Source organism: Xenopus laevis, chromosome 4L (assembly GCF_017654675.1).
Source record: "Xenopus laevis strain J_2021 chromosome 4L, Xenopus_laevis_v10.1, whole genome shotgun sequence".
Taxonomy (NCBI): Eukaryota; Metazoa; Chordata; class Amphibia; order Anura; family Pipidae; genus Xenopus; species Xenopus laevis.
In genome coordinates this window covers 25610681-25637741 of record NC_054377.1, presented here as the reverse complement: position 1 = coordinate 25637741, position 27061 = coordinate 25610681, and the positions used below count along the sequence as shown (strand labels likewise).

At 41.5% G+C, this 27061-nt stretch overlaps 1 protein-coding gene across 1 annotated transcript; it reads left to right on the top strand.

Moving 5' to 3' along the window:
* On the top strand, positions 1 to 26317 carry LOC108713896 (lamin tail domain-containing protein 1-like). The gene is made up of 7 exons (XM_041589994.1): positions 1 to 251; positions 11941 to 12127; positions 14166 to 14285; positions 19917 to 20047; positions 22746 to 22843; positions 23660 to 23697; positions 25973 to 26317. The coding sequence occupies exons 1-7, from the start codon at positions 229 to 231 to the stop codon at positions 26090 to 26092; spliced, it is 717 nt and encodes a 238-aa protein (XP_041445928.1). The 5' UTR covers positions 1 to 228; the 3' UTR covers positions 26093 to 26317.
* Positions 26318 to 27061: the final 744 nt, after the last annotated feature.

Here is a 27061-nt window from a genome sequence, read left to right as displayed (position 1 = left end):
GTTCATCCCACTAAGGACCCGGGGGGGGGGGGAAATAGAAGAGTTTGTTTTTACTACAGGAGAATCATATAACAGAATGGCTTCCTTTAGTCAATGAACTTTGCTCTGTTGTAACAGGCCGGAGAGTTTATGACTGGGCCAAGCGGCATACCTAGATGCCATGGAAACATCAACAATAATGAGGTAACACGTTAGCAGAAATATCCGAACAGCACAGGGCAGCCACTAATGGAAACTCAACATTTTTCAAGGTAAATATATGCAGAAAAATATTAGGTTCTTCTAGCTTTGTAGAAAATCTGTATTTTTTATTTGCTCAGGGGGCTTGGAGCAGGGTTTGCTTTGGTTGATATACTTTGTTTTCATCAGGGTTTCTGAATATAACTGAATTCAGCAACCCTCCCTAAATAGCACGAGGACTCATTTTTTGGGTCCTGACCCACAGTTTAAGAATCCCTGGAAAGTAAGAAGAGTCCGGTAGTTTAAGCAGTGAAAACCCCTTGAGTGCACTTTATGGATACACACACACACACACAGGCTTCATTAACGGCCACAAGTGCAGGGAGCAAAGTGCGGTTTTGAGTGCAATTGCCATGTTTTTTCCCCCACAATACAGTGTTTTTCCAGTTTGTAGGACCAATTATATCTTATTCTTAGTTGGGATCAAGTACAAGGTACTGTATTATTATTACAGAGAAAAAATTAATTATTCTTAAAGATTTGCCTCATTTCATTACATAGTAACATAGAAACATAGTAAGTAAGGTTGAAAAAAGACACATGTCCATCAAGTTCAACTTTTTTTTTTTTTTTTTATATCTGCCTAAAGCTGGCCATACCAGCTGTACCAGTCATATTAGTTAAAGAACAGCAATCTGCCCCTGACAGCAATCGTACGATATCTATGTCCAACCAAAGCTAGTGACAGTCTCCCACTGAAAATCGTACGATCGGCAATACACGCAGAGATATTATCGGCAGCCGACAGAAATTTTCTAACCTCTCTGATCGACCAAACGACCGATCTCCGCCGGACGAAAAATTTCGGGACTCTCCACACACAGTTCGAAAATCGCCTTGATTCATACGATCAGATCTTTGCGTCTATGGCCAGCTTTACTGCCAGTTGATCCATAGGAAGGCAAAAAAAAAACCCATCTGAATCCTCACCAATTTGCCTCAAAGGGGGAAAAATTCCATCCTGACTCCAAAATGGCAATCGGACTAGTCCCTGGATCAACTTGTACTATGAGCTATCTTCCATAACCCTGTATTCCCTCACTTGCTAAACACCATCCAACCTCTTCTTAAAGCTATCTAATGTATCAGCCTGTACGAATGATTCAGGGAGAGAATTCCACATCTTCACGGCTCTCACTGTAAAAACCCCTTCCGAATATTTAGGCGGAACCTCTTTTCTTCTAATCGGAATGGGTGACCTCGTGTCAGCTGGAAAGACCTACTGGTAAATAAAGCATTAGAGAGATTATTATATGATCCCCTTATATATTTATACATAGTTATCATATCACCCCTTAAGTCCCTCTTCTCCAGCGTGAACATCCCCAATTTGGCCAGTCTTTCCTAGCTAAGATTTTCAATACCTTTCACCAGCTTAGTTGCCCTTCTCTGTACTCTCTCTGATACAATAATGTCCTGTTTGAGTGATGGGGACCAAAACTGTATGGCATATTCTAGATGGGCCCTACCAGCGCTCTATAAAGTGGCAGAATGACCCCCTCCTCCTGTGACTCTATGCCCTTTTAAATACAGCTCAAGACCTTATTTGCCCTTGATGCTGCTGACTGGCATTGCTTGCTACAGCCAAGTTTATCATCTACAAGGACTCCAAGGTCCTTTTCCATAATGGATTTGCCTAGTGCAGTCCCATTAAGGGTATAAGTGGATATTTTTACATCCCAGGTGCATGACTTTACATTTATCAACATTGAATCTCATTTGCCACTTAGCTGCCCAGATTGCCAGTTTGTCAAGATCCTGTTGTAAGGATGCCACATCCTGGATGGAATTAATTGGGCTGGATAGTTTTGTGTCATCTGCAAACACTGATACATTACTTACAATAACCTCCCCATAGTCATTAATGGACAAGTTAAATAAAAGTGGACCTAATACCGAGCCCTGGGGGACCCCACTAAGAATCTTACTCCAAATAGAGAATGTCCCATTAACAACCACCCTCTGTACCCGATCCTGTAGCCAGTTTCCTATCCATGTGCAAACGACTTCATTAAGCCCAACAGACCTTAGACCTAAAGGGGAAGTTTACCTTTAAGTTAATTTTTAGTATGGCCAGGTCTGAGAAACTTTTCAATTGGCCTTCATTATTTATTTTTTATAGTTGTTTTTTTTTAATTATTTGCCCTTTTCTTCTGTCTTCCCAGCTTTCAAATGGGGGTCACTGACCCTATCTAAAAACAAATGCTCTGCAAGGCTACAGATGTATTGTTATTGCAATTTTTACATACCTCCCAACATTTTGGAAGTAAAAAGAGGGACAACATTTTTTTGTGCATGTAGAACAGCAATTTTTTCTACCACGCCCCTTTATGTGGCCACACCCCCTAATTACCATTTTCATTTTACAAAATTTGGCAGGTTATGAAAGTTTGAAAATATTTCTCCTTATCTAAACTGTTTTTTTGTATCTCAAAATTGTTACAAAGTATCTGATTTCTGTGCTCTCTGCTAAAAGCTAATTAAAGGACAAGGAAAGTCTAAAATATAATAATGCTAGAAATGCTGTATTTTATATACTAAATATAAACATGAACTTACTGCACCACAAGCCTAATCAAAAAATGATTTATGCTTTCAAAGTTGGCCACAGGGGGTCACCATCTTGTGACTTTGTTAAACATCTTTTCAAGACCAAGACTGTGCACATGCTCAGTGTGGTCTGGGCTTCTTAGGGATTGTCAGAAATGATCAAAACAGGGAAACAAACAAAGCTGCTGGAGTTCTGAAAGGCTGGGAAGTAAGTTTTGCTGTTCAAAAGTATGATTGTTTCCCTACCAGCAGTTAGGGACCGTCTGACAATTCCTATCCACATCAGTAAATGAAGGGAGAATTTCACTGCATACAGTCAGGTTTCTTATAAAAACAGTACACATTTTTTAATTAAAGTATATTGGAGATAGGTTTCTTTTCATTAAAGAAAGTAAAAACTGGATTTTATTGTTTTGCCTTTACGTGCCCTTTAAGTGAGAAACTTTGTTTCTTTTTCTGGCTGTTCAGTGCAGAGAAAATAGGGACTTTCCAGTACAAATGAGGAACTGCAGGTTGAGCTGTCAAAAGAGGGACTGTCCCTCTGAAAAAGGGACAGTTGGGAGGTATGTTTTTACTATTCATATTTCTATTCAGACCTCTCCTATTCATATACCAGTCTCTTTTTCAAATCATTGCATGGTTGCTAGGGGAATTTGGACCCTAGAAACCAGATTGATGACATTGCAAACGGGAGAGCTGCTGAATAAAAAAATGTATAACTCAAAAACCACACATTCCAAACAATGAAAATCAATTGTAAATTATCTGTGAATATGACTCTCTACATCATACTCAAAGGTGAATAACGCCTTTAAAATCAATATGGGAAATGGCCTTCCCGTAATTTGGTGCTTTCTGGATAACGGGTTTCCAGAGAACGGTTCTCATACCTGTATGTGCTTTCTAGTTCTGTAGAGCAATTACCACATTGACTAGGTCCCCAAAAGTGCATGATCAGTGAGTGAATATTGCACTTTAGGAGACATTTTTTTCTCTTTCCTAAGGGAGGTGTCACTGTTTATTCTGTAGTTTTGGTGACACAGTGGACTATTTGATACCCTTTCAAGGGGCAACAAAGTTCTGAGATATTGTGAGGCACCAACATTAAAAAATGCCTTGTTTTTAAAGCCCACATTACATATGTGAATACAAATGAAGTACGTTATACCCCAAAGTGGCAATGTACTTTATTACTGGGGTAGGGAGTTTGGATGCTGTGTTATTGCCTGTGAGCACTGGAAATACTCAGTAATGTGTTTTTGTGGAATTTGCTTTCACATAAGCTATTGATCCCTAGCATTTACTTTTTCTCCATCATTCTTTACACACAGGCAAGCAGCATTACTATACAGTATAAGATCAGACATGTACAGAGCTAACTTTATAAATATTTTCCACATTCCCCGCATTTCTAAAGCTGTATGTGCCACCTGCACTGCTTCATAAACTATCATTCATGATTTCCACCTCAAGTCTTCTTTCCTTTTCTACACAGACTTTACAATTCTCTATATAATTGAAGACTATAGGGCTCAATTACCGTCATCCCAGTGCATATACTGTATGTATATTAGGGATGCACCGAATCCACTATTTTGGATTCGGCTGAACCCCCGAATCCTTCGCGAAAGTTTCGGCCAAATACCGAACCAAATCCGAATTTGCATATGCAAATTAGGGGTGGGAAGGGGAAAACATTCTTTACTTCCTAAGTTCCTTGTTTTGTGACAAAAAGTCATGTGATTTCCCTCCCGTCCCTAATTTGCATATGCAAATTAGGATCCGGATTCGCCCGAATCTGAATCCTGCTTAAAAAGGCCTAATCCTGGCCGAATCCTGGCCAAATACCGAACTGAATCCTGGATTTGGTGCATCCCTAACGTGTGTATATATATATATATATATATATATATATATATATATATATATATGTATATATATATATATATATAACTTGTCAAGATGGACCAGCACTCCAGTTTGTTCAATCAAACGTGAATATTTATTTGAATAGTCACTCTCGTGTCCAACGTTTCGGCCCACATCTGGGCCTTTATCATCCTTGATAAAGGCCCAGATGTGGGCCGAAAACGTTGGACACGAGAGTGACTATTCAAATAAATATTCACGTTTGATTGAACAAACTGGAGTGCTGGTCCATCTTGACAAGTTGCATAATACCATTTGACCGGGCACCCACCACGAACTGAGAGGGTTAAAGTGCAGGTACTTTCTGAAGCTTATATATATATATATATATGAACAATGTAGAAGAATGGCACTCATAGGATTTGCTGAATTATTCTTCCAAAGATTTATTATGCGTGCGTTTATCTGTGTTTCGGTCAACCACAGGGACCTTCATCAGGCACTGTTTGCCTCCTGACGAAGGTCCCTGTGTGGGGCTTAAATGCCATACATAATAAATCTTTGGAAGACTAATTTCAGCTTGGGCACCCAGGTAAAGGAACTGTTCATCTCTCTCTCTCTCTCTCTCTCTCTCTCTCTCTCTCTCTCTCTCTCTCTCTCTCTCTCTCTCTCTCTCAATTACCTTGTTTTGCTTCCACTAAGGATTCATTATATCTTAGTTTGGACCAAGTACAAGCTACTGTTTAGGGATGGGCGAATTTTGTAACCTTGTTTCGCCACAGAAATGACGCCCATAGACTTGTATGGCGTTGTGTGTAAAAAAGAAAAAAACAAAAGACGTGCGTCAAAAAAAATGTCCCATTTCGCCAGCAGCAAATTTTTTGCCAAACTGGTCAAAATTTGCCCATCCCTAGACTACTGTTTTATTATCACAGTGAAAAAGGAAATCATTTTTTAAAATTTGGATTATTTGATTATAATGGAGTCTATGGGAGACAACCTTTCTGAAATTCGGAGCTTTCTAGATAATGGGTTTCCGGATAACAGATCCCATACCTGTACTTCATTAAACATTTTATAGTAATATATTTAAGCTGACCAACTATTTGAAAGTCATCCTTGGTCTGGCTAATCCTACACACTTTCAAACAATCCCTGTCCCCAGTGTAAATCTTTTATTCCTTTTACCATGTGCACATCTCTGGAGTCTCTCCAGCTCATTCAGATCCTACTTAGGGATTGGAGCTGAAAACTGCACTGCATACTCAAGGTGAGGCCTTATCAGAGATCTATAAGGAGGTAAAATTATGTTTACTTCCCTCCCTTTTTTATACAAGACAGTACTTGTTTTTTTCAAGACACCACTTTATTTGATTTTGTTGCCACTGAATAACACTGCCTAGAGTTACACAGCTTGTTATACACAAAAATACCCAAATCTTTGTCAATAAAGGAGGTCCAAGCATATTTCCAATCAGTGTATAATTTTTATTTGTTATTTCTAATCTTGCAATGCTCCAATTTTGACAAATATTGTGCCATGATGGCAACAATGAATATGGATAAATGCCAGCTCAAAAAGAAGGGATGTTCTGAGCACAAAATAAACCTTGCCCCTATACTTTATCTATTTATATCTATATAATGAAATATAATGGGACGTTCAACCCTGCTTATAATTATAGTGTATACATTCACACTGATTCACTATTTCATATCCTATTCCAGAAGTAAAGCTCACGATTGTGTATTTTAGCTTGAGGCTCGTGAATAAATATAGTGACTCACCCACTTGATTGTGTTGTGAGTCATTTGTGTGCAAGGAAGCGAGCGATGATTGGTCAGTGTCAGGCAGAGATATTTGTATATGACAGTGTTGGATACCTGCTCAGAACACATTCACGTGTAAAGAGAGAACGTGGATTTCATTTCTACTCGCAGTTGTGTGAGGTTTCAAAGATCTGCTACTTACTCATTGTGATGTGCAAACAATCGCATTTAAAGGGCATTTGGCTGAAAAATAATGACAAGAACAGACACAGCTGTATGTTATATAACAGTGTGTGGTCATAGAGTACAGTTGTAAAGAAAGGTAAACTAAACCCTACCTTTTTATATTTGTTTGAAAGCATTATACCTTTACATGTATATAAAAAAACTCACTAATTAAATACATTAACCATTAATAGATTAATGCCTGCATGGTGTGAATTTAGATATCCTACCATATTAGGGATAATTTAGTAAGGCTTAGTAAGCTTTTCAGATATGATGGACCATTTTCCCATGATTCTGTAAAACTTATGAGAGTTTTGTCTATATACATCATCATCATAGGAGTGAGGCCAGCATGTTCCCCACCGTGATGTACACGTATGGGATCTGTTATCCGGAAACCCGTTATCCAGAAAGTTCCCGAATTACGGAAAGGCCATCTCCGATAGACACCATCAAAATTAATTAATTAAAAAATTATTTCCTTTTTTTCTTTAATAATTAAACAGTAGCTTGTACTTGATCCAAACGAAGATATAATTAATCTTTATTGGAAGGAAAACCAACCTATTGGGTTTATTTAATGTTTACATGATGTCTAGTAGTCTAAGTTAAGGTGTGAAGATCCAAATTACAGAAAGACCCGTTATCTGGAAAGCTCCAGGTCCCGAACATTCTGGATAATAGGCCCCATACCTGTATATGCTTTTAGGGAGAGGCTGGAGTACATGGATGGGCCTATGAAAATGACCTTTGTAGACCTTAGGTAGAATCTGTATTCTTTGATGCCAGTGTGTATGATATGTGCCATTACTTAGTAATTCAGATTTGGCCAAATCCTAGTGCCTGGCTGAAACTAATCCAAATCCAAATATTCAGGTGACTTTTCGTCACACAAACAATGTTACAATTTTTTTCTTGGATTCCTAATATATATATGCCAATTAGTGTTCAGATTCGGTTCGGTATACAACTGAATCTTTCACAAATTGTAGTTTCATTGCATCCCTACTGAATGTACATTTAAAGATCAGCTTAAAGGAGAACTAACCCCCCCGACAATAGTCCACAGCCATTAAATGAGCCCCCTCTGTGCTCCCTCCCCACAGAGTCTATTTCAGTAAACAGTGCATCTCATAATAAAGCTGACGTCTACAAGCAGAAATGCACAGCGGAGATAGCAGGCGCCATCTTCTGAATCTTTGTGTTCTTTTCTGATCAGATAGCGACACTGAGCTTGCTGGCGCATGCCTAGTCTACAAGACTTTTCTCGGGCTTCTGCTTTTCTCTGGAACTCTCTGCCACAAGCTGTCAGACTTTCTCCTTCCTTCCAAACTTTCAAGCGCTCCTAAAAGACCCATCTGTTTAAAGAGGCCTATTCGATGTACCTTAATTAATCATTGCTGTATCAAAAATGACAAAGTGTTTATACAATCCTAATGTCTCAATTGTACCCTAACCTTTAGTTTGTAAACCCTATTGTACTCTGTAATCCTTGTCTGTTATCCACCATTTATTCCCTGTTTGCTATAACTGCAGTAAAGCACTGCGTATCTTGACAGCGCTATATAAATAAATGATGATGATGATGATGATGATGATGCACAGTTGAAGGTAAAACCGGAGTATGTTCAACTGCACATACGCCAGCAAGCTTCGTGTTCCCGAAATGATCGGAAAAGAACAAGAGGTTTCAGAAGATGCCGTCTGCTTTACTATGAGAGGCACTGTTTATTGAAATAGACTCTGCGGGGAGGTAGCAGAGAGGGGCTCATTTGATGTCTGTGTGCTTATGGGAAGCATAAATGCATTGATGCCAATGTTGGACTGGAGCATTCGGGCCCACCGAGTTCCAAACTGCCAGCACATGGCATGCACATACTGTTGTTTTGGGGCCAGCTGATCGGGGGAGCAGGTCTAGGCCAGCAGGGGGTCCATGAGGACCAGGGACCACCGGGTTTTTTTCAGTCAGTCCAACCCTGATTGATGCAGCCCTTGTCCAACAGAATTTTCAATTGTGAATCTGTCAACTACAATCCCTACACTGTCAGTTCACTCCTGGGTACAAATCCTTATGCTCTAGTCTACTGCTCTATGAACTACCCCAAACTTAACTCTTAGTTCTAAAGTGAGCCCAAGCAGGAGCTGGCCTGTACTGACCCCAGTCCTTATTCACTGATTCCCTCCCCATGATGATTACTGAGGTGTACAGTAACTCTTACTCGGGTCCTCTGGTTTTCTACACTCGGGTCCTTAACACCCTTTCATAACCTAAGGCAGTGCTGTCCAACTGTTTCCATACCAGAATCCATTTAATTATTATAATAAAATTTTAAAATGATATTATCCAAAGACTTTAAAAAAGCTATTGAACAGCTGAGGGGGCAAATAAATCCATTGGAGGATGACATCTAGTTTACAGGCCCCTAGTTAGATAGCGCTAGCCTAGGAGTACATTATCTAACATCCCTGACCAGTAGGCATTTCCTACGTTCTCAAGTAGTAGTATGAGATTCTTAGTTTTGCATGTTGATGTCAGATCAATGCTATGGGTTTAAGGGCAGAGGCATACGCTGCTATTTCGGGAGATTAGTCGCTAAGCGACAAATCGCTTCTTCTTTGGGCGACTAATCTCCACAAACTGCCTTCCCGCCGGCTAGAATGTAAATCACCGGCAGGATGGCACTTGGATCACTTCGGCTTTCTGAAGTCGCCCGAAGTGAAACTTCTGAAAACTAAGTGTTACATTATAGCCGACGGGAAGGCAGTTCGGACAGATTAGTCACCCGAAGAAGAAGCGATTTGTCGCTGGGTGACTAAACTCCCGAAATAACTGTGTGTGTCTCTGCCCTAAAGCAGAACTAAACTCTAAAAATTAATATTGGTAAAAATGCCATATTTGATATACTGCAGTTATTGTACCAGCCTAAAGTTTCAGCTTCTCAATAGCAGAAATGATCCAGGTCCAGGACTTCAAACGTGTCACATGGGGTCACCATCTTGGAAAGTGTCTGTGACACTCACATGCTCAGTGGTCTCTGAGCAGCTGTTGAGAAGCTAAGCTTAGGGGTTGTTGCAAATTATCCTGCAGAAAATGAGGTTTGCCTGTAAATTAAACTGATGCTACAGGGCTGATTATTAAATTCTGATGGTAATTGCACTAATTGCACTGTATTAATTACTAATCAGCCTTATCCTGTGACATTTCTATTCTATGTGTACTGTATATTGTGAGTCAGTCCCTAAGCTCAGTAAGTGACAGCAGCACAGAGCATGTGCAGTGAATCAGCAGAAAAGAAGATGGGGAGCTACTGGGGCATCTTTGGAGACACAGATCTTTACTGCTAAAGGGCTGTGGTTGCCTTGGGCTGGTACAAAAACCCAAAACATAATGTACAGCCTAGAGTCCTGCAGCGGGTCGGGTACCCGCAAAAACCTGCTGCAGTACCATGCGGGTTTTTCGTTGAAGTTCAAGGTGCGGGTATACCTGCGGGTCGGCGGTTCTGCGGGTTTGCGGGTTGCGGGTCGGGCTGCGGGTCTTCTCAATATAAATATTTGCTCCTTTTTTCTGGTCACGCCCACTTCCGATGATGTAATTTCCGGTACACAATGACAGCACTTCCGGTTTTACTCCTTTTTTTCCTGATCATATCTACTTCCGATGATGTCACTTCCGGTTTATAATGACAGCACTTCCTGATTCTTGATGGTCAGCGGGTCGCGGGTCCGGGTTGCAGAGAAGGTACTTGCGGGTCGGGTCGGGTTGCGGGTCCAAGCGGGTAAGAATGCGGGTTGCGGGTGCGGGTTGCAGGTTGCGGGTACAGGTCGGGTTCGGGTCCCAAAAAATGGACCCGCGCATGACTCTAGTACAGCCTACTTCTTTAGTTAAGCTTTAGTTCTACTTTAAGTGTTCTTTATAGCTTTTAAGTGTTTTTTTATAGCATTCCATAATACAGAAACCCCCTTATCTGGATACACCCAGGTATCTTCTATACATAGGTGAATGTAACACACTCCTAAAAGCACAGGCATCTGTGAAAAACAGTAAATGAGAAAGCCAACACTGTATGTTACTGGTGAGTAATGTGTTTTGGAGTCCCAGATACTATCTCCATGGGAAGCCCTCCAGGCTGATTATTTAACAAATGTATTTTATGTTCCAAGCAAGTTGCCCTGCGGCACCTGACAAAGTACACAGAACATCTGGAATTCTTCCTCCACTGGCTGCAATCGTTGCTTGTTGGCACTAGACCTGTGCTTGCATGGCTCCCGCTAGTCTGTCTGCAAAAGGCAAGGATGCCACCTATCCTCATTATGTCTGTGTGTAGAACTGTGTGTTTGTACAAATGCACTCATCCTAGCACTGCCATAGACTGGGAAAGAGACAGTTAGATGTTCAGCAATATTAAACGGGTGACCTTATGCAGGGTGGCAGGTTTCTTCTCCTATAAAAACTCTCAACCCAGTGGTATAACAATATGTTTTTCATTTTTTTTTCTGCAAACCTTGAGGAAGACTCTGTGTTTGTTTCCCATGAATATACATGCTGTAGTGTATTGGTGCTTCCTGAGTAGTTCCAGGGGATTTTGGGGTGGGTGGAAACAATCAATGCATGACCCTTTCCCTAGGCCATTGAATTCTAAATCCCTATCAGGTCTGGGAGTTAAACTAGGCCCTGCCATTTCAAGTACATGGGGGCCCAACCAGCCCACTAAATAGTGACTTTCTATGGCATTGTACAGCAACCCCTCTGGCATTTGCCAGAACCCACAGATTGCCAGTCCTGGCATTATACCTATCTGAGGGTTTGAGGTTCTGCAATATAGACCCTTATCTTTCCTTAAATATTTCCCCTACTCCAATGAGCATTAAGGAGGGTGGATGAGATGGATCCCCATAGTTAGGTGTCAATTACACCTTTACAAATGTATATGGGTTAGGGAAGGTAGGAGATATAAGAGTCATGGATTCACATGGCATCCGTCATACCACATGCAAATGGTGGGCTATAATAAATCGACAATGTTATTTTAAAAAGTCTGTGAAGTCTGAAGTGTCAAATATGGCACGTGGGCTGTCCATTGGACAACAATGCTCTCCTAGCCTGTGTATGTCTATGTCAACATATTAGCTGAGGTTATAGTGGCCCTTTAATGATTGCTAAAACATGGAACCAGAGAGCGCGCGTGGTTCTTGTCTTTGGACATATCCAAAATCATTAATCCAACAACCTTCATTTGCATATTCAAATTTAAACACGATTTTTTAAAACTTTTATTTTCTTAGGTCTCCTTGTCCCCTTAAGATTGTTGAAGTGAATGATTTCGGTCACTTTGTCAGGATATGGAACTCCTCCCCTTCCTGCCATGTGGATCTGAGTGGTTATATCATCTGGCAGCTAGAAGGGAACCACCCAGTCTCCATCTACCGCTTTCCACAAAATTCATTTCTTCCTGCCTGCCAGCATGTTACGGTAAGGTTGCTCTGGTGCTGCTTGCTTCTAGGACCTCGGTTTTAGTTCTGCTTCTATACTGCTGCATGTACGGTTTCTAAACCTTAGGCAACCCTCCCCCCAGTGAATTGGATTAATTTTTTTTTTTTGATGGTGCTCCTTTAAGAAAAAAAATGAACCATCCCAGGGAATAAAAGTAGAGAAGTGGCAACATTTTACTTACCTTTCCCTGGCAGATTTAGGCACATATAAAAAAATCTAGAGCAAAATCTACTCTACTGCATATGTGCAAGTCTGGCGAGGGATGGCTATCTGTTGCTAATAGAGGTATGGGATCCATTATCTGGAAACCCGTTATGCAGAAAGCTCAGAATTACTCATCTCCCATAGACTCCATTTTATCCAAATAATTAAATTTTTTAAAAAAAATTATTTCCTTTTTCTCTGTAATAATAAAACAGTACCTTGTAATTGATCCAAACTAAGATATAGTTAATCCTTATTGGAAGCAAAACCAGCCTATGGGGTGTATTTAAAGGGATCCTGTCATCGGAAAACAAGTTTTTTTCAAAACACATCAGTTAATAGTGCTGCTCCAGCAGAATTCTGCACTTAAATCCATTTCTCAAAAGAGCAAACAGATTTTTTTATATTTATTTTTGAAATCTGACATGGGGCTAGACATTTTGTCAATTTCCCAGCTGTCCCTGGTCATGTGACTTGTGCCTGCACTTTCGGAGAGAAATGCTTTCTGGCAGGCTGCTGTTTTTCCTTCTCAGTGTAACTGAATGTGTCTCAGTGGGACATGGGTTTTTACTATTGAGTGTTGTTCTTAGATCTAGCAGGCAGCTGTTATCTTGTGTAGGGAGCTGTTATCTGGTTACCTTCCCATTGTTCTGTTGTTTGGCTGCTGGGTGAGAAAAGGGAGAGGGGTGATATCACTCTAACTTGCAGTACAGCAGTAAAGAGTGATTGAAGTTTATCAGAGCACAAGTCACATGACTTGGGGCAGCTGGGAAATTGACAATATGTCTAGGCCCATGTCAGATTTCAAAATTGAATATAAAAAAATCGGTTTGCTCTTTTGAGAAACGGATTTCAGCACAGAATTCTGCTGGAGCAGCACTATTAACCGATTCAGTTTGAAAAAAATTTTTTTTCAGTATCCCTTTAATGTTTACAGGATTTTCTAGTAGATTTATGGCATGGAAATCTTAATTACGGAAAGATCTGTTAACCAGGTCCCAAGCATTCTGGATATAGGTCCCATACCTAGTTAGTACACTGATTAAGACTTGGAGGTAGGGATGCACCGAATCCAGGATTTGGTTCGGGATTCGGCCAGGATTCGGGCTTTTACAGCAGGATTCGGATTCGGCCGAATCCTTCTGCCCAGCCGAATCCGAATCCTAATTTGCATATGCAAATTAGGGGTGGGAGCGAAATTGCGTGACTTTTTGTCACAAATCAAGGAAGTAAAAAATGTTTCCCCTTCCCCACCCCTAATTTGCATATGCAAATTCGGATTTGGTTCGGTATTCGGCCGAATCTTTCCCAACGGATTCAGGGGTTCGTCTGAATCCAAAAAAGTGGATTCGGTGCATCCCTACTTGGAGGGCTAATTTACTGTGTTGGTAAATTAGCCTTCTCGGTCAAAGCATGGACATCACTTGTATATTGGCAGCTCATTGGCTTGTGTAAGGGGCCCATCTGACTGACCACCAGATATCTGTTCAAATATTCCCCAGATATTAATTTGTCAGGTTAGGAAATCCCACAGGATAATGTGGTCCTCTACTGTGGTCCTTCCTATGTGCATCCTAGGCAAATCTCACTTTATTAACTTTAGTAGCCACTGAATGACACTACCTGGCTTGTTATACAAAAATCCCCAGTTCCTTCTCAGTTAAAGATACTCCCAACACACATAGTTCACATGTATTTTATTTCTAACAACATACAATGCACTGAACAACATTTTCCAGTTTGCTGCGCATATTCCCGTTTAATCGGTTAAGTCAACTAGTAATTTATTATCTTTCTCCTCTGCTGTTTTCAGGTTTGGGCATCTGCTTCCAAGGTTTCCCATAACCCTCCGACTGATTTAGTATGGAAAGGAAGGTTGTATTTCAGAACCAACCCCCAATGTATCACAGTCCTTTCGCGCCCAAGTGGTCAGGTATGTTTGCTCATTTCAAACGACAACTAACTATAAGTTAATACTATGGGGTATAGTTACTAAAGCGTAAAATGTCACATTTGACAAACTTTCGGGCAAAAATAGAAATTCACCACCACGTCAGCAATTTACTAAATGTGTGATGAATTTTGGCACCAAATGATTATGAGTGCCAATGTTTTTTTTCCCCCTACAAGTAATTTCAACAGGTCCATCTCATTATCTATACTAGGGATCCACGGAATACAATTTGTGGCATTCAGCCGAATCCCCAAAACCTTCGTGAAAGAACCAGCCGAATCCTGAACCGAATCCTAATTTGCATATGCAAATTAGGAGCAGGAAAGGAAACAGTGGGAAAAATTTTTATTTCCATGTTTTGTGATGAAAAGTCAAGTGATTTCCCTTCCCCCCTTATTTACATATGTAAATTAGGATTCAGATTCCATTTCATCCTTGCTAATATCCCATATATGCCATTGCTTTATAATATATTTCCCCATTACAATTGTAGAGGCAAAATACTCTGGCATAATTACCTAAAGTGTTTAATATATTAGCATTTTAAGTGAATTTTCAGTGTTGTCACGAAAATACGCTTGACAGGGCACATGTGCATTGGCAAGAACAGTGAGCAAAGTAAAATTTCAAGCACAATTGCCATGTTTCTCACCCAAAATGCAGTGGTTTTCCCCAGAATTCCGGGATCGTTGAACTGTGCTCAAATTGGGTGCAGCTGTGCCAGATATTTTCGAGGTCTGTCTGCGGGCATCATTTGCAGTGGTCAGTGGTGTGTTAGTGATGTGTTCACCATGTTCTTTTGGTGCAACTTACATGAAGCATACGACGCAGGACACTGAGGGAACCCTGGAGCTACTGTCTGGTCCGAGGAGGCAGTGGCTCTAGGACTCTAGGACTCTAGGACTCTAGCACTCGATGTGATTAATGGCGGAGCTCTGCCCTTGCACGCCAGCTCCTGCTGAACTGCTGCTCTCGCGATGAATCGGCTCCTTCCAGCCGGCTTCTACTCACACACTCTCTGTCATCGCTGTATAGCGCTGTTCAAAGCATTATCGGAGTCTGGCTTGTTAGTATCAAATAAATGGCTTTATTGAGCGCTTTAACATAGCTGAGGAGGGGGATTCACATCTAACGCGTTTCGTGTCAGTAAACCTGACACTTCATCAGAGGCCTGGGCCCACACACCCTCTCTGTGGCTCCTGCCGCCCTCCTGCTCTTCCACTACCAGCCCCCCCACGCGCACCTTCACTTTCTTTTTCGGTGATTGGGGAGGGAGGGCAGGTAGGGGAGCGACAGAAGAAGGCAGGCAAGGATCAGGTCTGGGTTCTCTGGGGTCCCGCTGGCTTAGCCTGACCCTGTTAATGGAAGTGGTTTTACACACAACTGTGGGGAAAGTGCAGGGACCAAAACTACACTTGAGGACGTACATGAATCCAGGAGTATTTCATGTAATTTGCACTTTAGTGCCCTTCTGTGAAGTTACTACTATCTTACTACTATGCTAGACTGTAAGCGACAATCTTTTAGTAACATGGGCAGAAACAATAACAATTAGCAGAACAACAGCCCTACCACTAGGGTTGCCACTGGGCTGGTATTTTACCGGCCTGACCGGTAAAAATTATGTTTGATCCCAATGTTATTAATAGGGAAAAAAGGTAATTATATAGGAAGGCCAGTATTTTTTTCCAGAAAAGGTGGCAACCCTACTTACCACGACCACCTCTTTGATGCTCCTATGTTGCTTTGCTATTAAGTCATTTCTACATTTTTTTGATTATATCTTCTCCCCATATTGCTGCCATTATCCCGGGACTTTCTATGGGTCAAGACACACACAAATTTGTGTTGCAACACTCTGGAAACTCTATAATTTTACCTTGATTTGGTGATCCAGTGGAGGAACTGTGAAAAAGATCAGAAAAGGAGGGTTTACTTTTCCTTTAATCTTGCATATTTTGTTTGTTTTTCAATTTTAACATAGTTATACGTTTTGTATCATCCCAGCATGTTGTTTATTGCCCCATAAACCTCCTTCTCAGCTGCCCGCGGCTGTTGTCCATGGCCCTCAGATACTATTTTTACTCTAGTTCTGTTTCTTTCTCCAAAGCAACTCTGTGTTTATAGATTACATTTCAACTCCAAAGTGAAACACGGGAATACACTGTATAAGCAGCTAATTGCAGGAAAGGCCTTGGGATAATGAACAGTTTGCAACTGACTCCAATACTCAATAAATCTTAGTGAGTAAATCATATCCAGTAGCAGTAAATCTAAGATGTCACGCTGTAATTAGCAAGTAAAAACATGAGCCATACAGTAATTATGGGATTACATTCTCTGCTTATCTATTGGTTACACTTCCCCCAAAGTTACTGTGTCTCTTTGGAACGTATGTCCTTTTATACAGAACACTCCTAATTAGGTACATTTGCACAATACAATCCTTTTCTTGATCTGAATCTACTGTTAAGCTGGCCATAGATGCAAAGATCCGATCGTACGAATCATCGTACGATCGGACTTTCCCATCTCCCGACCCGCCACTAACCATTCAGATCAAAGTCTTACCAGTCAGATTAGTTAAAGAACAGATCAGCAATGTTCTGCCCCTGACAGCAATCGATATCTATGTCCAACCAAAGCTAGTGACAGTCTCCCACTGAAAATCGTACGATCGGCAATACACGCAGAGATATTATCGGCAGCCGACAGAAATTTTCTAACCTGTCCGATCGACCAAACGACCGATCTCCGCTGGACGAAAAATGTCGGGACTCTCCACACACGGTTCGAAAATCGTACGAATCCTCGATTCGTACTATCAGATATTTGCGTCTATGGCCAGCTTTAGGGCAGGGGCACATGGGCAGATTTGGGGAGATTTAGTCACCTGGAAACTAATCACCTCTTCTTCGGGCGACAATCTCCCCGAACTGCCTTTCCTCTGCTAAAATGAAAAATCGCACTCTCAGGACTTCGATTTCCGAAGTCGCCCGAAGTTGCCTCACGAGGAAACTTCAGGCAACTTCGGAAAGCGAATCGCTCCGAGTGCCATCCTGCCGGCGATTTACATTCTAGCCAGCGGAAGGCAGGAGAGGCAGTTTGGGGATATATATATATATATGTAGTTGTCCCGAAGAAGAAGAGATTTATCGCCTAGTGACTAATCTCCCCGAATCGCAGTGTGTCTTACTGTAAAACTACAGTAAGTAAAGGTATTGATACATGTATGATATGTGTATATATGTGCCCACTATTTATTTTGAATTTCAACCTAACTTAACAATGTAACTATGTAAATGCAGTGTACAAAGTGTAATTACGGGTGCAGGTGCCATGTTTTTTAGGGGTTGTTCACCTTTGAGTTAACCTTTAGTATGATATAGAGAGTGATATCCTGAGACAATTTATATATTTTTTTTATTATTTGTGGTTATTGAGTTATTTAGCTTTTCATTCAGCCGCTCTCAAGTACGCAATTTCAGCAATCTGGTTGCTAGGGTCCAAATTATCCTAGCAACCATGCATTGATTTGAAAAAGAGACTGGAATATGAATTGGAGAGGTCCTTAATAGAAAGACGATTAATAAAATGTAGCAATAGCAATATATTTAAAGCCTTACAGAGCATCTGTTTTTTAGATGGGGGTCATTGACTCCGATTTGAAAGCTGTAAAGTCAGAAGAAGAAGGCAAATGAATATGGTAAATTTCATGTAAAGCAGACAAATAATGGTCTTTTACACCATCTAGTGGATAGAGGTTAAAATTGCAGCAACCACTTAACAAGCCACGAAGATTCTATAGGGTCAGTTACAAAAAATCTGGCCAGAAGGGGCACAAGAGGATTCCCTCCTGTAGATAATCCTCCCTTCTGTATGAGCATGTCATGATAAGTTGATTAAAGGGGAACTATCACTCCTACAAGCATTAACTCAAATTGTAACAGTCGTTATTATGATCTTTTTTCTCTGTAGGTTTCCTTGTTTTTCACTTATAGTTTTTATGATATAGACACGTGCCTAGTGCGCAAAGCTGGGGGGGGCACCAGGCACCTACCTTCTGTGTCCGGTCCCCTCTCTCCCTGACTGTTGCTGCTATTCCGGCGCCTATTGCACTTCTGCGCATGTGCGAACGCCAATCCACACGTGTGCGAACGCTAATCCACGCATGCACACGCGAGTGCCAATTTGCGCATGTACGCTCAGACTGTGCTGCGGCCAGTCAAGTTGCCTAGGGTGCCTGGCTGTCCTAGCCCGGCTCTGATTCCTGCTCAGAAAATAAATAGTTGAACTGGAAAAAGATTAGCATCTTTTTGTAAATGGTGTACATTAGTGATGTGTGGGTTGGTTAACCTGTACCTGACCCAGCCTGAAGTTGAGAACAGACTTTAAGACTCAGGCCTAGCCCTCAGCTGACATCAGAGATGACATCAAGGGATGCAGGCTTCAGAAACATTATAGGATTCATCAGTGTCGGACTGGGGGTCCTGGGCCCACTGGGACTGCTACCTCAGGGGCCCCCACATAGTGTTGGACTGGAACACCAGGGGCCCACCCAAAATCCTTAGACCAGGGGCCCACTCTCAGTACTATTATCCTTCCTCTCCTCACTCAACCTCTATTCTCATAGTCTCTATTCTTTACATACTATAATCTATTAATCCATCTATTTAGCCTCTTTGTATAGAAATTGATAATGACCATGAAATAATTTAAAAAGCAGGAGGGGCCCACTGACCTGGGCCCACCGGGAGTTTTCCTGGATGCCCGGTGGGCCAGTCCGACACTAGGATTAATTTACATTTATTACGGCAGTTGCATTCGTGCAAATTTCCCCCCAGTGAGTACTGTGTAAAAACCCCATTCATAATGGACTTTTTGCACTTCTGTAGAGTTGTACTCAGCAACGCTCAGTCCCTCCTGCCACCTGTTTCTGCCCCCTGTTGGGCCCCGGCCTTCATGGGCCCCTGGCAACCCAGATCTTCTCCCTGTGGATGCTGCAGATGCTCCCCTGCAGTTGCAAATTTAGCAATCACAAAGAGGTAAAGGGTGTACACCAAAAAACGGAGGAGGCGGAAGTGGGGAGGGGGGCCCTTAATGTTGCAGCCCTGCACACCCCAGTCCAACACTGCACTTTTCTATATGACATCAACGCTGAGGCTAGATTTCTAAGACCCAGCAAACAATTGAAAATGTATGTGTGCTCCAGCTGTGTGTGCAATGCAAAGGAATTTAACAAACTCCAGCCCAGCAGATCCACACCATGTATCTCCTCCTCATGCTCACTATACAACTCCCTGTAACTAACCTCTGGTCCTACTGATATAATGTCTGCATAGTGGGCCCCAGTCACTGCCAGCAAACCTAGGGAGCAAGAATACATTACTCCAAGGAGAAGAGTCAGTCACTATAGAGAGGAAGGTTACATTTCCTTAAAGAGGTTCCCTGCCTTAGTGCAGGATTAGGAGTGTTCTACCCTTACAGCAGAACTTGATCAGAGCCTCACCCATAGGAACTTGTCATTTGCATCAAAATATACATATATATAACTGGTGCTGGATACAAGAACAGTTTCTCAGTTTCTGATGTTGGTTTCTTTGCCTCCAGCCAGTAGCTTCATACCGAACATCTCCCTCTCTCCCAGCGTGGATTCCAGACAAATCTGAAGAATCTGTACAAGAGGAGGAAACCAGAAACCATTTAGAAGAAGAAGCAACCAAAGCCAATCAGACTCCCAGGTAATAAAAGAATTGTGTAGTAACATCAGCAAAAGTCACCCTGGCCCATAACTAAGATCAACCAATAATATTTTTGCCTTTATTCAGGCCCGGATTTGTGGCGAGGCCTAGGGCAGCAAAATGTTAGGGGTGGCATGCCACCCAGCCGCTTGATGAGGAGCACTGGAGAAGCACATCTCCCCAGTTCTCTGGCACGCGCTCTCGCGCGCAGGGGGAAAGGGGGATGCAGGTGGTGGGCACTAGGACCTAGGGGCTCCCTTGAGTCTAAATCCCACCCTGCCTTTATTACATTGTTGTACAGTACTGGAATATACTAGATGACCATTACAATGTTTGTACTATATGCAGAGTCTTGAAATGGTTTGCATTGCTGTCTATAAAGTTTACCTTTGTTCTAACAAGAAACTATGCTCTGAGGAAGTGACCTTTTGAGGTTACGAAATGCGTCAGCAGCTTCTTTATCTAAGCACTGTACCCTGTGCCATACCGTTAAGGTTGCCACTTGTCTGGTTTTGACCCGGACAGCCCGGTATTTTGAAGGGCTGCCGGGGGTCAAAACTTCCTGCCGGTTTTCCAAATAAGGAAAACCGGGCAGGATTCCCTTGATTGACACGGCGATCGGGCAATCGGCGATCGCTGTGTCATAGCCCTGCCCCCTGATGTCACTGACACGCCCATCTACGGCATGGTCCCGCCCTCTGCGCCCCTGCCCTACATACCGTGATGGTCTTTTACTGAATGAAAATAGAGATGGAATTTTTAACTTTTACTGCAGTTGATCCATGGCTGTGAGTATCTTGTAAATAAATGCAGAGTTAGACTGGTCTGCTGGTGGGTATACTAAGACCAGCCAGTGACAATTCATGACAAATTCCATGACCAATGTCTTATTTCTATTACATTAGTGTTGTGAAATTAAACCATTGCTGTTGGGTTCTCTGGTGTGCCCTGGGAGTCTTAAGGCCCCCATACACGGGCCGATAAAAGCTGTTGACAGACCGAGTTGGCAGCTTATTGGCCCATGTGTGGGGCCCTCCAACGGGCCAGATCTCGATCGGGCAGGATAAAAAATCCAGCCGGATCGCGGGCGCATCTGTCAGTTGATCTGGTCCACAATCTGACCGCCCGTATGAACTGCATTGTGACCCGATCATTGGGCATATCCAGTGTTGGACTGGCCCACAGGGATACCAGGAAAACTCCCGGTGAGCCCAGGTGTCAGTGGCCCTCATGCTGCTAAACATTTGGCCTATTTCATGGCCATTACCTATTTCTATGAAGCTAAATAGATGGAAATATTGGTTTATAGTATGTAAAGAATAGAGAGTAGGAGAAAAGAGGTTGAGTGAGGAGAGTTAGAATACTAGTCCTGAGAGTGGGCCCCTGGTCTAAGGTTTTTGGGTGGACCCCTGGTCCCAGTCCGACACTGGACATATCAGGGAGAGATCCACTCATTTGGCGATCTCCCTGTGTATGGCCAGCTTTAGTCTGACACTAACTATATGTACAACTGAAAGGGGGTCTTAGGGGTCAGGTGATAAAAACTTCTAGTTTGTCAAGACCTCTGCAAAATCACAGAATCATGGAAAAAAAAATTGTGAAAAAGAAAATAGAACCATCACATGTAAAACCTGTAGAGATGCTACAGACAGAGTAGGACTGGGCTTGCAGGACACTGGGAAAAAAATCCGGCGGAGTGTATGGGCCCCTGAGGTGGCAGCACCGGTGGGCTAGTTCGACGCTTGCCATAGAAGCGAGTGGGCTGTGTAGCTTCTTAATTTTGGCAAGTTGAAAATCATGTTTTTTTTTATCCCCCATAACAATTGCAATTGCTAAAAGATCTTAAAATACCTGGAAAACGGTGATTAAAGCGATTAAATCATTTTAGATTTTTCAGACATATGCTCAAAATTGTTGAAAAGTTGCAATGGAGATGCGATTATTTGGAATTTCTTTACACAACTATGATTTTTGATAAATATGCCTCTTTGTATTCTTAAACAGGTTCCATCTTATTGCCACTCAAGTTTTTTTTTTTTTTTTCCGCTTCACTCGATTTTAGGAAAAGCTGGTGATTTTCCTGCACAGGTCTTGCATAATAATGTGTACCTATAGAAAATTCATTCATGACACCATATTCATTAGAAAATATTATCACCAATAATAGTAACGGCAATTTAAAGAGGCTGTTAACCTAAGTATGATGTAGAGAGTGCTATTCTGACAATTTGCAGTTGGTTTTCATTTTTTATTATTTGTGGTTTTTGAGTTATTTAGCTTTTTATTCAGCAGCTCTCCATTTTGCAATTTCAGCAATCTGGTTGCTAGGGTCCAAATTAACCTAACAACCATTGCATTGATTTGAATAAAGGACTGGAATATGAATAGGAGAGGCCTGAATAGAAAGGCGAGTAATCTAAAGTAGCAATAAGAATACCTTTGTAGCCTTACAGAGCATTTGTTTTTTAGATGGGGTCAGTGACCCCCTTTTGAAAACTTTAAAAAATAAACAATGAAGACCAATTGAAAAGTTGACCATTCTCTAACATACTAAAATTAACCACCCCTTTAAAAATGAGAAGCTGGCAGAAATGTGATTCATTTATTCCTTTAGTTGCTTTAGGATAGGGACAGCCTAACTAAATGCACTTTGGATTATATGCCTTCCTAATATTGTACCATGCTGTATATTATTTAGGTCCCGATACTCCTCTGCAAACTCCAGTGGCAGCTGCAGTGCTTCCCAGGCTTTGTTCTCTAGAACGGGGAGCCCAGTTACTCCCAGAATCACTTCAGGTAATGGACTAAGCAGAGTTGTGTGTGTTTGGGAGGGGGATATAGGGGCGTCCTTGTAGATTAACACAATAGAAGGAAATTTCATCCAGTCAACTATTGAGATGAAAAAAAGATTTGGTATTTCTGTGGCTAGCCCAGTCCTTCTGTGACGCCCAGGGAATAATATTCAAAATGTTATGATGGCCAATTCCATACACTTAATTATACTCTTATTTTATGAGGTCTAGTCCAAACTGGAACAATGTATGAGCTGCTCAGGGGGCCAACAATCAGATGCTACAGGTATGGGATCTGTTATCAGGAAACCAGAAAGCGCTGAATTACATAAATTATGTCTCCCATGTTATCTGTCTCTGTCTCTGTCTCTGTCTCTGTCTCTGTCTCTCTCTCTCTCTCTCTCTGTCTCTCTCTCTCTCTGTCTCTGTCTCTCTCTCCATGTTTTCCAAATAATCCAAATTTGTAAAAATGATTTCCATTTTCTCTGTAATAATAAAACAGTACCTTGTACTTGATCCCAACTAAGATATAATTATTCTTTATTGGAAGCAAAACCAGCCTATTGGGTTTATTTAATGTTTACATGATTTTCTAGTAGACTTTGTCTGAAGGTATGAAGGAAAATCCGAGCATTCTGGATAACAGGTCCAATTCCTGTATTGTGGTACTTTGGGGACACACGCCTGACAGTAATTTCAAACCTGCATCATAGATACGTATCTGACCTAGCTGTCAGTAATGCTCCAATAAACTGCCGACTTGTGTATGGGCAGCTTTACCCCCATGTTGTTTATAATTTGTTTATATCTCTTTCTATAGGTCAGACTAGGTCACCAACCTTTGTTTCCAGTTACCCAGTAAGTATTAAGCATTCCTATTGACTCACTAGTAAACTGCCATGGGAACATTACTCTGATCTGATCTCATCACCGTATCATGTTCTCAAAGCATTTAAGCCAGTGGTTCCCAATAGTGATATACGAGCCGACCTGAAACCACGGGACTCATGGGTGAGACGATAGGTGGCTTTCTCATGCCTGCTCAAAACCAGCCTCAGACATCACTAGTTCCCAAATGGTGGAGCTTGTCATCAGATATTAAAGGGCATGCAACTGCATGAAAGTAACACCAACCCGTGGGCCCTTTGGGTATCAGATATGCCCGCACATCACTATTACACAGGTTATGGAACTCAGAAGTAACTTCTAATATCCTCAAATTTCCCACTAGGGGGTGCATTATTTATTACACAATTATAAACAAGCCTTAGTAACTTATGTGATAGAAATGACATCACTGAGCACCGTTTATAACTGATGACATCACTAAGCACCATTTATAAGGATATAAGTTACAGGATATTCGTGGCTCTTGTGTATTATACCTATTTACAAGACACAATGGGCTGTATTAAATGAAGCTTAAGGGCAGAACTACATGGGCGGTTTACATGCGTTCTGACGCAAGGCGACGAAAGGCTGGCGTCAAGTCGGATGTGCCTAAAATAAGGTGAGTTATAGAAATGTCGGGTGTTGCCGCAGCATGCGTCCGATACGACTGGCGGATGCAGACACAACATACAGCGTCTGTATGTCGGAACGCATGTAAATCGCCCATGTAGTTCTGCCCTAAGTTGTCTTGCCTTGATTGAATGAACTAAAAATTGGCATACTTCCTGCAGGTCACATCTTTTCACATGCAATAAAGTTTTTCAAAACTTGTAACTTCAGTTGGCAGACATATAGGGGGTTATTTACTAAACTTCGAATGCAAAAATCACGAAAAATTCATGATTTTTTTTCTATAAAATCAGACTTTTAAAAAAATCGGAATTTATTAAACCCCGAGGATGGAAAAAAGTCTGAATCTGAAAATCCGGCATCTCAGACCTGTCGAGGTTGCATATAAGTCAGTGGAAGAAGTCCCAATGATTTTTTGATGTGCGCTGGGTTTTTGGCAATATCCCAAAGTTTTCGGGTGAAATGTCCGAAAAAATCGTGAAAACCGGATGAAAATCTGATTTTTCACGTTTTTTTCCTGCAAACAAACTTTTTTGGAAAGTGTTTTAATAAATAAGCCCAAAAAAACTGTGCGGATTTGGTTTGAATTTTTTTCAGAAAATATCGAGATAAATTCCGACTTTGATAAATAACCCCCATATTGTAAAACTATGTTTTATTGCAAAGGCCTCTCTCTATAATTCCATAAACAAAACATTTATTTTTAATCCTTCTTACATTTCATTCCGTCATGCCCTGCATGATCAGGGGCAGATTAATGGCCACTGTTATAAGGGGCAGATTAATGGCCAGTGTGATCTGGGGCCCATTTAGCTCTTTTTTACATTGTTGGGCCGGTCAGCAGCAGTAGCTGAGCGAAGGTTCGTGCATCCAGGTATGTGTAGATCCAGTGATCCGATCCAGTATAGAGAGCTCACATGCATCTGGACCCAACAGTAGCCTAGAATACCTCCCAACTGTCCCGTTTTTCCCGGGACAGTCCGGATTTTGACAGCTCAGCCTGCAGTCCTGGATTGTTACTGAAATATATCAACTTTCTCTTTGATCTCCTGCACCGAAGAGCCAGAAAAATATACAATTTCTGAAACTTAATTGGCTTCTGGCAGAGAGCCCAGAATACAATGCAATTTGGTGCATTTGGATACTTTTGTAACAATGTAAGATAAGCAAAGAAACAATTGTAACAATTTAAGATAAGCAGGTCTCTTGGGGAAACTGTGACTTGCAGTTTAAAGGGCAATTAACCTTCATTAGCAAAATTGTAATAACACACAAAACCTGACCCTAAAACCCCAAAAAATTTGTTTAAACTTTCCATAACCTGCCAAATTTTGTAAAAAGGATGTGGTATTTAGGGGGTGTGGTCATAAAATGGGTGTGGTCCAACAATATTTTTGTCCCTCTTTCTGTTTTACAAATGTTGGGGGGTATGAGGGCCTTGAAGGGGGGCTGTGGGTGCAGCCTGGAGGCCTCACATCTCATTAATCTGCCACTGACATGATACACTTACACGTGGTTCCATATTTCTGAGCATGTGTTTGAGTTTCTACTAATACACAAGTTGCACGGCGCTACAGCTGATATCATTGTACTAAAATGGTCTTTCCCTCAGTCCAGGTTAAATAAAAATAGTCCATTTGTGAAGCTTCTTGCACAAACATCTGCTCGATCCAAGCACGGCTTCAAGTTCCTCAGTCATGTGCCCTTCACTTGTGATCTTCTCAGACGGTAACCAGTGGTCCAAACGCTCTTTCCCCCCGATGGGAGACCAGAGCCTCTTACAGATCTTAAGGTTCATTTGCCACTAGGCCAAACCTAGCTGTGCTTCAATTTAAGTTAACTTGTAGTATGTTATAGCCTGGCCATTTCTTAGCAACCACTCAATTGGTCTTCGTTATTTATTTTTTATACATTTTCAATTATTTGCCTTTTTTGAGCTTTCAAATGAGGAGTCACCAACCCCATCTAAAAAAACAAATGCTCTGTAAGGCTACGAATGTATTGTTATTGCTACTTTTTATTACTCATCTTTCTATTCAGGCCTCTCCTATTCATATTCCAGTGTCTTATTCAAATCTGTGCATGGTTGCTGGGGTAATATGGACCTTAGCAACCAGAATGCTAAAATTACAAACTAGAGAGCTGCTGAATAAAAAGCTAAATAACTCAAAAAACACAAATAATAAAAATCAAAACCAATTGCATGTTGTTGTGTAGATTATATGATATTAGTATTCAAATGCAAGTTAAGAGGAGGATCGTATCCTGTGTTATGTTTAATATGCTCCACTCTCAAGTGCTTAATGCGTTTCTAGGAGGTCTGTTTGTATTCTCCAAAGCCAACATACAAACAAATCCTCTCTCTCTCTATGTTCTGATTGTGCTCAGAACCTTTGATTGTAAGCTCTTGGGAACAGACCCCTCTGCGGTTTTTGTAGCATTTGTCCCTTGCATGGGCGTCTGCAGAAGGGGGCAAGAGGGGGCAGTTGCCCACCTTGACTTTTCTAGTTCCAAGGATTTGTTTGTAAATTTGATTCCCAACAACACAGAACGTGTTTTATACTTCCCACCCAAAGGCAATCTTTTACTTACACATTGATATTGGATGGGACTAAGAAGGACTTGAAGGGAAGCCTGCAGTGCCAGTAATAAAGTTAACTGGTAGGCAGCAGCTTACCTGTAGCATTTACATGGGATTGGC